Source organism: Notolabrus celidotus, chromosome 22 (assembly GCF_009762535.1).
Source record: "Notolabrus celidotus isolate fNotCel1 chromosome 22, fNotCel1.pri, whole genome shotgun sequence".
Lineage (NCBI taxonomy): Eukaryota > Metazoa > Chordata > Actinopteri > Labriformes > Labridae > Notolabrus > Notolabrus celidotus.
In genome coordinates, this window is record NC_048293.1 from 23,064,134 (window position 1) to 23,076,950 (window position 12,817).

General features: G+C 43.1%; 2 protein-coding genes across 4 annotated transcripts in view; both read left to right on the forward strand.

The window, feature by feature from the left end:
* Window positions 1-12,817, forward strand: part of LOC117806222 (NLR family CARD domain-containing protein 3-like) — a 435,740-nt gene that overhangs the window by 144,687 nt on the left and 278,236 nt on the right. The gene's annotated exons all lie outside the window — the stretch shown is intronic.
* gabrg1 (gamma-aminobutyric acid type A receptor subunit gamma1) overlaps window positions 12,279-12,817 on the forward strand; it is a 17,125-nt gene continuing 16,586 nt past the window's right edge. The window contains exon 1 of the mRNA XM_034675072.1: window positions 12,279-12,355. Within this exon, the coding sequence (XP_034530963.1) occupies window positions 12,279-12,355 (77 nt within the window). The remainder of the gene's footprint in view (window positions 12,356-12,817) is intronic.

Genomic DNA, 12,817 nt, shown 5'->3' on the forward strand with positions numbered 1-12,817 from the left:
GAGTCAAGCGGCTGATTAGAGGTCAAGCGAGCATGTGGGAGGGTGAGTTGGGTGGAAGAGGAGGACCTGAGACTACGGTAGGGTGGGTACTTTGGTATGGAGGGGCTCAATGAGGCCCTAAGGAGCTCGGTTGTTGATGGCCTTGAAAGTGAGAAACAGATCTTAAAAGATGATGCAGTATTTTGATGCAAAGCCAGTGGAGTTGCTGCAGGACAGGTGTGATGTGGCTGGGTGAATGGGGGGTTCTGGTGAGGATGCAGGCAGCAGGATTTTGAACCAGTTGAAGTTTATGGATGGATTTGTCTGGTAAACCAAAAAGAAGGGAGCTGCAGTAGTCTAGTAGTCTAGTCTACTAGGGTGTGAACCAAAATGGCAGCACTGTTGGGGGAGAGAGACGGACGCAGGCGAGCAATGTTTTGGAGATTGAAGTATGCTGACTGAGTGATGATATCAGCAGGGTTTTTAAAGGTGTGTGAACCACAGAGCTCAGAGAAGGAGAGCTGAATGAGGACAGTTTCATGTTAAAAAATATCACGCCCCCTCCAACACAAAAAACCCCACTGTATTGAATGTTATCACTCACTGATGATACTGAGGGAATGTAAATGAAAGATTTGTGTGAGTGAGATATCTTTCATTCACTATGTCACCAAAATAATTACATTTATTCAACTTTAACATCACCCCCCCTCCAAAGCCATTTCACACCCGACCCCCGCTTCATGAAGCACAGCCTTATGCAAATGAAGCAAGCCTTTTGATTTCTTTATCTCCATCCTTTAAACTCTGCTCTAACTAGAGGCAGCAGAAGAAAAACATGTGTTCTTTCCTCACAAGATAAAGCTACCATATAATTAACTGAGGGACGGTGGGGGGCGAGCGGGACTTCACTGCTTTTTACTGTAAATAGATGTTCACCATCTGGTTCCCCCAGTGAGTCAGTGAGCTGATGCAAATAACAGCAGTGAGCTGTAATAACTGCTGGAGTGTTGATCCACTCCAAACCTGAGTGTGTGACCTGCAGGTCCAGGTGAGGGACTCCCTCAGGACTGATACGATAACACTCTCATTCTCCCACTCTGAGCTCCTACCTCCTCTTGATTTCCTTGTAGACTGACGGGGCAACGCTGAAGGCGGCCAATGAGAGAGAGAAGCCTCAGGTGATGACCAAGAGAGTTTCTGTGGTGTGGCTTTCTTCTGTCTCAACATGCTCGACTCTGTGGCCTGTTGAAAACACCTGACAGCATGAAGGTCTGAAGGCTTTCGTTCAACCAATGCTTTCTTTGCTTCCCGTTGGTTGTTGTTGCCGTGAAGTCTTTTCTTTCTGTCGGTTCATCCATGATTTTATCCACAAGCCAATCGATCGACCCCACCTATGAACCAGACTGTTCTCTGCAGGCTTCAGCGCTTTGATGCTGTCGGTGTATCTGATGCATGTGTCACTTCATGGACCCGATCAGTGCATGATTGGCTCCTGGCTGTGTCAGTGACTAGTCTAACTGACATCACCCCATTGGTTCCTGAAGCCTATGGTTGGTTGTCGCCATTACAAAAATGCTGACTCAACCTAACATCCATCTTCCATTAGATCCGTGTCAGGTCTGTCTCTGATCTGCTGCGGTCCGGCCTCGGTGTTCTCAACTGTTACTGAAAGAGAGCGATCGCTGATACGTCTCCTCTGCAGGGCGGCTGTAGAGATAACAAAGGGGCTCAGACATCCGGGCGGACCTTGAAGCAGAGCTGATGCTTCTGTGTAATGTTTATGCAGCACAATGAAAGAAGACAGTTGTGGAAGGGTTAGGATTTGGGTTTACTGTTAGGGTTAGGGTTAGGGTTTACAGTTAGGGTAAGGGTTTACGGTTAGGGTAAGGGTTAGGGTTAGGGTTTGGGTTTACTGTTAGGATTTGGGTTTACTGTTAGGGTTGGGTTTGGGTTTATGGTTAGGGTTAGGGTTTGGGTTTACTGTTAGCGTTAGGGTTAGGGTTTACGGTTAGGGTAAGGGTTAGGGTTTACGGTTAGGGTTAGGGTTTACGGTTAGGGTTAAGGGTTAGGGTTAGAGTCTGGGTTTACGGTTAGGGTTTATGGTTGGGGTTCATGGTTAGGGTAAGGGTTAAGGGTTAGGGTTTACGGTTAGGGTAAGGGTTAGGGTTAGGGTAAGGGTTAGGGTTTACGGTTAGGGTTAAGGGTTAGGGTTAGAGGGTTTACGGTTAGGGTTTATGGTTAGGGTTACGGTTAGGGTTAGGGTTAGGGTTAGGGTTAGGGTAAGGGTTAAGGGTTAGGGTTAGGGTTTAGGGTTAGGGTTAGGGGTTTAGGGTCAGGGTTTGGGTCAAGGGTTTAGGGTTGGGGTTAAGGGTTTACGGTTAGGGTTTAGTGTTAACCCTAACCCTGTGGTGGACTGGGCATGTAGACATGTAGAACTAGGAGGAGACCTCGGGGTAGATCAAAAGCTTACTGCACAGATTAATATGAAACTACTCTTCTGTAAAGAGGGACTAACTTCCTCAGCCTGCTGCTGACACACACTCGCTTCAGAAAGAACAGATGTGTTGAAAGAGATAAATGTTGGCCTGTGGCCTCTTAAAGTGAAGAGTCAGGGTTCACCCTCTTTGTACCTTCGAGTCCGTACAAACTTCACAGCGCCATGATTTGTGGTTTTTCATGGTGAAAGCTGCAGACTGACCCCTCTAACATCACTGTCTCTGCACTTTGCAGCCACAGAGGAATAAACGTTTCACTGTGCAGCTTTGAACCAGTTTAAGGTGACTCCGTATAAAGGGGTCCGGATATCCCTCACACACACACACACACACACACACACACCACACACACACACCACACACACACACACACACACACACACACATACACAGGAGTCAGCAGGTCCATGAGGCATCCAAATCCTAACAGTGCTTAGATCAACACTGCTGAGAGGAGTCCTGCTGAATGGTCGAGTGTTGCTGAAGAGGCTTTAATCAGGTGGAGCAGAGCATCCGCAGCACATCAGCACATTTACCCTCCTGTTTGTCCACCTGCCTTTGATCTGCACCTGCATCACCTGATCCCCGCGGCTGGCTCGCCTTTCACTCGGTGTCATCTGCCCATTCACCCAGGCTTAAACCCCACAGGCTTTAAACAAATCAGCTACAGACCTGAAAAAGACTGACTCTAAATACATGATCACATCATTTTTTAAAATGAACCTTTCTTTAAAATCTACACGATACAACGGCCTGAACGTGACGTGTGGTGCTTATACAGTAGGTGCATTTCCAGCAGAAGTTCCAGAACTACTCTTCCAGGAACTAAATGGTTCCTGTGGCCCTATTGTTGCTGCATTTCGACTGCGAGCTGAAGTCCTGGGAAAATCATTCAAATCAGAAGTGAGAAAAAAAAAGGTAACTGCACTACACCGCCAGACCAATAGAGGGCAGTAAGACAAGCTGGCATCATTATGAGCGAGGAGATTGTTCGAGAAGATTCCTCTTGTGCTGTTTTTGATCGTGCTTTATTGCAGATGGATTCACTGAATCAACGCTTGGAAGGAGATGAGCGCGAGCAGCAAAGACGTTTCAACACGGCTTTAAATTCAAAGTGATGCGCTCGACTTAAAGTGCTTTTAAAAGCCATGTCAAGGATCGACCGGTGTTTCAGTTTAAAGAGCGACCCTGTTAACTGGAGACTTTCTGCTGGATGCATCCCTCACAAACGTCATAAAATACTTATCTGATGAGGATGCGTAAAATAGTTTCAGGTTAAAAATAACTTAACAACTAAACTAACAATCAGAAAGTCATATTTATCTAAAAAATCACTGAACACATTCCCCTGATACACACAGGCATCAAATCTGGTCACACACACACGCTACATCTGTCAGTATGGCTTAGATCATTTATAATACACACACACACCACCACACACACACACACACACACACACACACACACACACACACACACACAGTCCTTAGAGGGAGGTTTGATCTCAGAGGTCGAGTAGCTTTCTAACAGCCGAACACAGCCAGAGGCCAGAAATGTCCTCACTTATCGGGATACTCATCCCAGCTACTCCACCTCTCTGCATCCTCAGCCTGCTGGTGTGTCAGTAGGATGATACCTGAATACCTGTCAACACACAGGTTGAACAATCTGCAGTGATTCTCCTCTACTCTTGTGACCCGGTAAAGAACACTGCAGGAGCCTCATCTGTCGACATCACATCTCTTAACAGCATCATAACTAATTTATCACTTCTCCACAAAAAATGAGCACATGCACATAAATCAGCATGATTAGAACTTATTTAAATGACAGGGACCATGTCTGAGGATCATTTATCAATATAGTGTTTTGCTTGAAATGCCCATCCCTTCTTTTTGTTGGATGTCTTTAAAGGTGACATATTACGCTCTTTTTCATCAAATGTACTGGTCTAAGAGGTCCCCCAAAACATTTCTTTAAAGTTTATTGCTCAAAAAAAACACTTTGAAATCAGATGTTGGTCTGCCTGTAAACCCCTCTTTTTCAGCCCTGCTCAGAACAGGCTGTTTTCTGTGTCTGTGCCTTTAAATGAGAATGAGCTCTCTGACCACGCCCCCTCAGGAAGTGGATGTGGCCTCGGCTGTCCAGCACGTTGATCTAATGTTTACATGTTGGCTGAATATACAGGCTGCTCACAGACCCGCGTTACTTCAACCCTCTGAATTTGATCCAGAATCTGATCCTGACGGAGAGGCGCCTGCAGCAGGACCTTTCTGAACCATTGGTCACAGATTGTGTGTTTTTGTTGTATTTGTCAGCATGTCGACTGTGTCTTGGTACACAGCTACGAACATGTAGCTATGTGGCTATGCTAACTAGCGCTAGCACTTTTCCATGAAAAATAAAAATCATCCACTAGATCTTCAAATCTGCAGATGTGGGGAGTAAAACCGACCTTTGTGTTTATTAAGACGGCCTACAACTAGCATGCCTCCCTCCTAAGCTCCTTGTTAGCACACGTGTGCAGGGAATGAAAAACGGAGGAGGAGTTGAGTTGTATTTTATACAGTCTATGGGCTGAACAAGCTCCGAGCTCTGACTTCTGTTAAAGACCGGATGTCGTTGTGACGTATGAAAAACACTGAAAACTGAAACGGCTTGTTTCACACACATTTACAGAAAGGTGGAGAAATCAAAACAGGGGCAGAATGGATTTTTTTCATTTTCGGGGGGTTTGTAGACATGCCAGGGACACATATTTCAGGTAGAGAACCATTAAAAAGTTGATTTTGCATGATATGTCACCTTTAAGACGTCTCACACGCGGAGGAGTCACTGAATTTAGAGAAAGAGCCGAAGGTTAGAGAAATCAGAAACGCATCTCAGCAATCAGCGTCCAATTAGAGTAAAAAATGTCAGAATTAATGTCTTCCTTCTGATCACATATTCATTAATTATCCAGCTTTTGTTTGTGAATCATCAAAGCCTTTAGCATTAATAGCCGGCTCTTATCACACGATGTCCCTTTGACACAATCAGCCTCTCAGTGCGAGGTAAAATGCCACCATCAGGCCTCTGATGAGCTGCACGTCCAGCAGCACCGCTCCGATCTAAAACTCTAATCTCAGCTGCAGCAGCGACCCCGAGGATGCACGCCCGATCACAATGGTGTTATCATGTGTGGATAATCTACCTCTCCACTTCCTGTCTCACCTCTGGGCCTTCTGCTGCTTCAGTCAGCAAGAAAGGACTCGGCTCTGCTCCTGTAAGCAAATAATAACACAACACTATCTCTCAGCGTGATCTAATGGGGACAGAAGGGGACACTGTGAATTATCATACAGCATGTAGGTCTGGAAGATTTAAACTGTTTAAAGAACCACAAAATATTAAACAAACGTCCACGACTGAACGTCTCAGACAGAGGAGAGGGGCATATTTACACACCATGCACAGCGCTGTAACTTCATTATGAATTAAGTCTCAGACACACCGACAGAACGGGTCAGAAAGGAGGTTCACAGGAGAGGTCGTCGTTCTCTAAACATGCAGTCCTTGCCAAGCTTTCACAAATGTTGTTGCTCGCACTAAAGTGAAACCTTGCCTGGACTCCAGAGTGGTTATTGTTTTACTGCTAATTGCAAAACCAACATGCATCATTGGCAACATGCATCCAGACTGGGATTCACAGGAGAGCGAGGCCAAAGTTCAGAGTTGATCTGCTTCTGATGACACAGACGTACGACCCTGATGTTGACCTGCACAGCCTGACAGAGAGAGAAGAGAGAGAGAGAGAGAGGAGAGAGAGAGAGAGAGAGAGCAGCTTCCCTCCGTGTGTCATGAACATGGATGATGCCAAAATCAGAGTCAGTTATTAAGCTATTAAAGAAGTCCTCCTGTCAGACACTTCAACCAATCACAGGGTTTGAAATCTGAGTAGAGATGAAGTAAAAAAGGAAGATGTCATGTCTACAGAAGAATCCACAGAAAGCTGAACCTCCTGGTTTTTACCAAGTATGAGACTATAATAATGAAAGTTTATATCTTACTGCTTTATGTACATTTATTCAGAGTGTTCCTTCATGATGTAATGGACTCATTGTTGCCTGAGAATGTGTGTGTGTGGCCTCTCCGCAGAAGTGCTGATGCTACAGACAGAGAGATTTGATGATTTCAGATAATTGGTTTCTCTCGTTTCGTCGTCTTCGTGCTATTTAGGCACGGACAATTAGCTGATTCAGTTGCCAAGCAACAGTAATAACGTTCTTCCCCACAGGAAGTTCAGGTATCCAGAGTTGATGAGATTATTTCTAATGCATTTCTTGGAGGTGATATTAAGTTTTTAACTGAGTAATTGAGTTTGGGTGTCTCCGTCCTCTAAAGAACTGCAGCTGGTTTCTTCTCTGTCGTCTGTTCTGCTTCCTCCTGATCTGTAGAGCTTCTGGTGGAGTCCAGGTCATCATGCAGGGTCAGCAGGTGAAGAGGGTAGGCCCTGACACAGGACTTCCACCAGATCCGTTTCCAGTCGGTCACTGATCCGCTGTGGTCCGGCTCCTGCTCTCTCGTCCATCAACACCACCGTTGTGTTTTCAGAACGCAGCACAGAGCAGGACCGCCGGACAGCTGGAGTCATGTGACCGAGGTTTTCCAGCGGTAATCACACAATTCTCCTCCTCCTCTCCTCATCCATGTTGTCTTCTGGTCCTCTGAAAACCTCTGACCTGTTGACTCCAGGCCTGGCTCCGCTCATCATGCGGTTTGTTGTTGTAGTTAAGTGAAATACGATCTGGTGATAACACAGTGTTTTATTCTGAAAATTAACAGGATGTTTTCATGTTGTTTTGGTGCCTGACTTCCTGTCCCGCTCCATCTGCTCTGTTGAGATTGATGCGTTGTGCTCCGGCATCCGGCAAAAATAGAAGTCTTGTGTATCTGATCCGGAGGACTCCGACCTGCCGGATCAGAGATGCAGCCGGAACGCAACAGAGCGGATCCAGAGGAAGTTAACACATTGACTAGAATAGAAACCTATCAGATCCGATGAGGTGACGGATCGGAGATGACAGTGTGATAATGTTGGACAGCGGTTAGAGGAAGTTAAGAGAGGCTGAAATAAAAAGGACTGTGAACCAAACACTGAACCAGGAAATCTAGATAGTGTTTACCGTGAGGTTTGGTCTTTGTATGGAGAGCGTTTCAAAGCAGATCGCAGCTCAGCCGTCATCTGTATCCACAAACTAACTCCCTTCATCGGCGTCTTATATCAAACTCTGCCTCCATGATGTCTGCATGGAATCAGGTTCCTAAATCTACATGCATGACTCAGTGTGACTTAATGAACTTCGCCACAAACTCATGGAGACACAGTGAGGCCCCTGTGGATCCAGCAATGGCACGCCAGCACTGTGAAGGACTTGAAAGCAAACTCTGTGTCTGAAATGGATCACAGAATGATTCTCCTTGATGATGAAGCTTACCTAAACATGACCCTGGTGTTGGTTCAGCCAATTTCAGGGCTCAGATCCCTTCAGAAAGCCGAGATGATGTCACAAACGGCGTGATTACACCTCTCACGCGGGACGTGGAATTTTCTGTTTCTCCTCAGATTGGAATTTTAAATGTCCTCCTTTGAAATCCTCACGGTGCAAATCAACCCCGCAGAGTGAGGCGCCGTGCTTCTCTTTTCCTCCTCTTTCATGTGAGGATGAAAACTATAACGAGAGAGCAGTCAAAGAGACGTTTTGATCTCTGTCTGACAGATATTCATCTCATCAACTCATCCAAACTGCTGACAGAGAAACCAAGAGACAAAGCATGAAAGAAGCTCTGGTGCCGATGAAGACTTCTCAGAGCTTTGACTAACGAGACAAAAGGCCGTTAAAGTGAAATCAAAACTTAAGAGTGTGATTCCTACGAGATCCAAGCTAAATAATGTATCCTCAGACAAATCAGAGTCGTGCTGGTGGTTCAGCCGCACTCAGGGTGGCATGGATGAAGATGATAAATGAAGACACTAAGTGGAGCTACAATCGTGTTTTTATTGCAGAGGTAAATGGGTGAATGTTAAATTTGAGTTATGTGACAGTAAACATCTGCACTGGGTTTCACCAGCTGTGCGTAAGTTCAGACGTAGCCGAGTTTCAACGTACTTTCTGCCCTTCTGTTGCCCCTAAATGGTGGAATGTATTGGCCAACTCCATTCGATCTGCAGAGTCCCTCTACTTTCAAAAGACAGCTAAAGACCCAGCTCTTTAGGAAGCACTATGCACTTAGCAAACCATTTAGGCCTATCTCATAATTATGACTTAGTACTCATTATTATGACTTGACTTTTTTTTTCACTTTTTCCTAAAACATTATTTTTTTTCACTTTTTCCAAAACTTTTTTTATTTTTTTCACTTTTTCCTAAAACATTTTTTTTTTCACTTTTTCCTAAAACTTTTTTTTTTTTTTTTCACTTTTTCCTAAAACATTTTTTTTTTTTTTTTTTTTCACTTTTTCCTAAAACTTTTTTTTTTTTTTTATAAAGAGATTTAGGGGGGGGGGGGGTTAAAAGGTAAAAGTGTGAGGACATGGTTGCTTCTCTCTCGCCTTGGAGAGTCACCTTGGACTCAGAGGTGGAGAGCTCGTGGTTCGCCCTATGGAATATGCATCAGTGGTTGCATTGATGTTTTTTTCAAGAAAAATGATATGGCTAGAAGCATTGCAGGTTATTTTATTGATGCTGTAACTGAAAACAATGGATGCCCTAAAAAAGGTTATTTCACGATTTGTGAATCCACATATAAAGTAGTCTTCAATGATGATATCCATTAAGGTCTGTAAAGCTTTTTCTCAGTCCCTTCAAACTGTAGCTGCTGCACAACACATGGAAGCCCATTTAGGCCTATCTCATAATTATGACTTAGTATCACATTATTATGACTTAGTATCTCATTATTATGACTTGACTCTTCTTTTTTCACTTTTTCCTAAAACATGTTTTTTTTTTCACTTTTTCCTAAAACTTTTTTTTCACTTTTTCCTAAAACATTTTTTTTTTTTTTCACTTTTTCCTAAAAAATTTTTTTTTTTTCACTTTTTCCTAAAACATTTTTTTTTTTCACTTTTTCCTAAAACATATTTTTTTTTTTCACTTTTTCCTAAAACTTTTTTTTTTTTCACTTTTTCCTAAAACATTTTTTTTTTTTAACTGGCGGAAAAGGGCTTCCATACTAATGCATAAAGGAGAGATTTAGGGGGGGGGGGGGGGTTAAAAGGTAAAAGTGTGAGGACATGGTTGCTTCTCTCTCGCCTTGGAGAGTCACCTTGGACTCAGAGGTGGAGAGCTCGTGGTTCGCCCTATGGAATATGCATCAGTGGTTGCATTGATGTTTTTTTTCAAGAAAAATGATATGGCTAGAAGCATTGCAGGTTATTTTATTGATGCTGTAACTGAAAACAATGAATGCCCTAAAAAAGGTTATTTCACGATTTGTGAATCCACATCTAAAGTAGTCTTCAATGATGATATCCATTAAGGTCTGTAAAGCTTTTTCTCAGCCCCTTCAAACTGTAGCTGCTGCACAACACATGGAAGCCCATTTAGGCCTATCTCATAATTATGACTTAGTATCTCATAATTATGACTTAGTATCTCATTATTATGACTTAGTATCTCATTATTATGACTTAGTATCTCATAATTATGACTTAGTATCTCATTATTATGACTTAGTATCTCATTATTATGACTTAGTATCTCATTATTATGACTTGACTCTTCTTTTTTCACTTTTTCCTAAAACATTTTTTTTTCACTTTTTCCTAAAACATTTTTTTTTCACTTTTTCCTAAAACTTTTTTTTTTTTTTCACTTTTTCCTAAAACGTATTTTTTTTTTTTTACTTTTTCCTAAAACATTTTTTTTTTTTCACTTTTTCCTAAAACATTTTTTTTTCACTTTTCCTAAAACTTTTTTTTTTTCACTTTTTCCTAAACATTTTTTTTTTTTTTTAACTGGCGGAAAAGGGCTTCCATACTAATGCATAAAGGAGAGATTTACGGGGGGGGTTAAAAGGTAAAGTGTGAGGACATGGTTGCTTGTCTCTCGCCTTGGAGAGTCCCTTGGACTCAGAGGTGGAGAGCTCGTGGTTCGCCCTATGGATATGTTCAGTGGTTGCATTGATGTTTTTTTTCAAGAAAAAAGCATTGCAGGTTATTTTATTGATGCTGTAACTGAAACAATGGATGCCCTAAAAAAGGTTATTTCACGATTTGTGAATCCACATCAAAAGTAGTCTTCAATGATGATATCCATTAAGGTCTGTAAAGCTTTGTCTCAGCCCCTTCAAACTGTAGCTGCTGCACAACCCCCAATGAAAGCCCATTTAGGCCTATCTCATAATTATGACTTAGTATCTCATTATTATGACTTGACTTTTCTTTTTTCACTTTTTCCTAAAACATTTTTTTTTTCACTTTTCCGTAAAACATTTTTTTTTTCATTCACTTTTTCCTAAAACATTTTTTTTTTTCACTTTTTCCTAAACAATTTTTTTTTTTTCACTTTTCCTAAAACATTTTTTTTTCTTCACTTTTTCCTAAAACATATATTTTTTTTTTAACTGGCGGAAACGGGCTTCCATACCAAATGCATAAAGGAGAGATTTAGGGGGGGTTAAAAGGTAAAAGTGTGAGGACATGGTTGCTTCTCTCTCGCCTTGGAGAGTCACCTTGGCTCAGAGGTGGAGAGCTCGTGGTTCGCCCTATGGAATATGCATCAGTGGTTGCATTGATGTTTTTTTTCAAGAAAAAAGCATTGCAGGTTATTTTATTGATGCTGTAACTGAAAACAATGGATGCCCTAAAAAAGGTTATTTCACGATTTGTGAATCCACATCAAAAGTAGTCTTCAATGATGATATCCATTAAGGTCTGCAAAGCTTTTTCTCAGCCCCTTCAAACTGTAGCTGCAGCGCAACACACATGGAAGCCCATTTAGGCATATCTCATAATTATGACTTAGTATCTCATTATTATGACTTAGTATCTCATTATTATGACTTAACTTTTCTTTTTTCACTTTTTCCTAAAACATTTTTTTTTTCACTTTTTCCTAAAACTTTTTTTTTCACTTTTTCCTAAAACATTTTTTTATTTCTTATTTCACTTTTCCTAAAACATTTTTTTTTTTTCATTTCTTCCTCACACATTTTTTTTTGTTTAACTGGCGGAAACGGGCTTCCATACTAATGCATAAAGGAGAGATTTAGGGGGGGGGTTAAAATGTAAAAGTGTGAGGACATGGTTGCTTCTCTCTCGCCTTGGAGAGTCACCTTGGACTCAGAGGTGGAGAGCTCGTGGTTCACCCCCTGTGTGTGTTCTACATGGTTCCCTGCACAGAGCTTGCTGAGCAGCTCATGCAGAGTGAGGGAGCTTCATCTGCATACACAGTGTTTCCTCTGATGCATAAACATGAGTGTAATAGTTAAAAAAAAAAAAAAAAATACAAATCTACAACTATGAGTCAGGTCTTCAGTGAGAGGGGCCGGTTCCTCCTCTGGTGTGTGACAGCAGCCTGTTAGCGGCACTGCAGATGGACTGAAGCAGAGTCAGCTCCCCGGCAGCAGCAGAAGCCTCCCTCCCTCTGCCACAACCCCCCCTGCACACACACACGTTCACACACACAGCATGGATGCAGCTCTCACATCCCTCCGTTGCTACATTTAACCCTGAGCGGCTGCGTTAAGGAGACGCAGGACGCGCCCCGTTTCTCCCCGGGAAGGTCGTTTCGTTTCCCGGCTGCGCCTCCGAGGATGAAGGGACTCTTTGTCGGATCCGCGCGGGACGAAGCCATGAACCCCTGGCTGCTCCTGGCTCTGCTCGGACTCTGGTAGGTGTGTGTGGCTGGGGGAGGCGCAGCGGTGTCTCCATGATGAGGAGAGGTGCACGGATGCAGATGTTGCTCTCTCTGTGTTCGGATGCAGATGTTGCTCTCTCTGTGTTCGGATGCAGATGTTCCTCTCTCTGTGTTCGGATGCAGATGTTCCTCTCTCTGTGTTCGGATGCAGATGTTCCTCTCTCTGTGTTCAGATGCAGATGTTGCTCTCTGTGTGTTCTGTGTCACTGCGCTCCTGCAGCATGATGTTCTTTTTTTTTTCCCACCTGAGCTCTCAGAACAGAAGGTGACTGTGTGAGCTGCGGCCTGAGAGGAAAACATTTCATCTCCTGTCTCTTAAGAATCTCATTAAGATGTGTGTGTTTTACTAAACAGTAGTGTGTGTGTGTGTGTGTGTGTGTGTGTGTGTGTGTGTGTGTGTGTGTGTGTGTGTGTGTGTGCGTGCCCTCAGGCCTG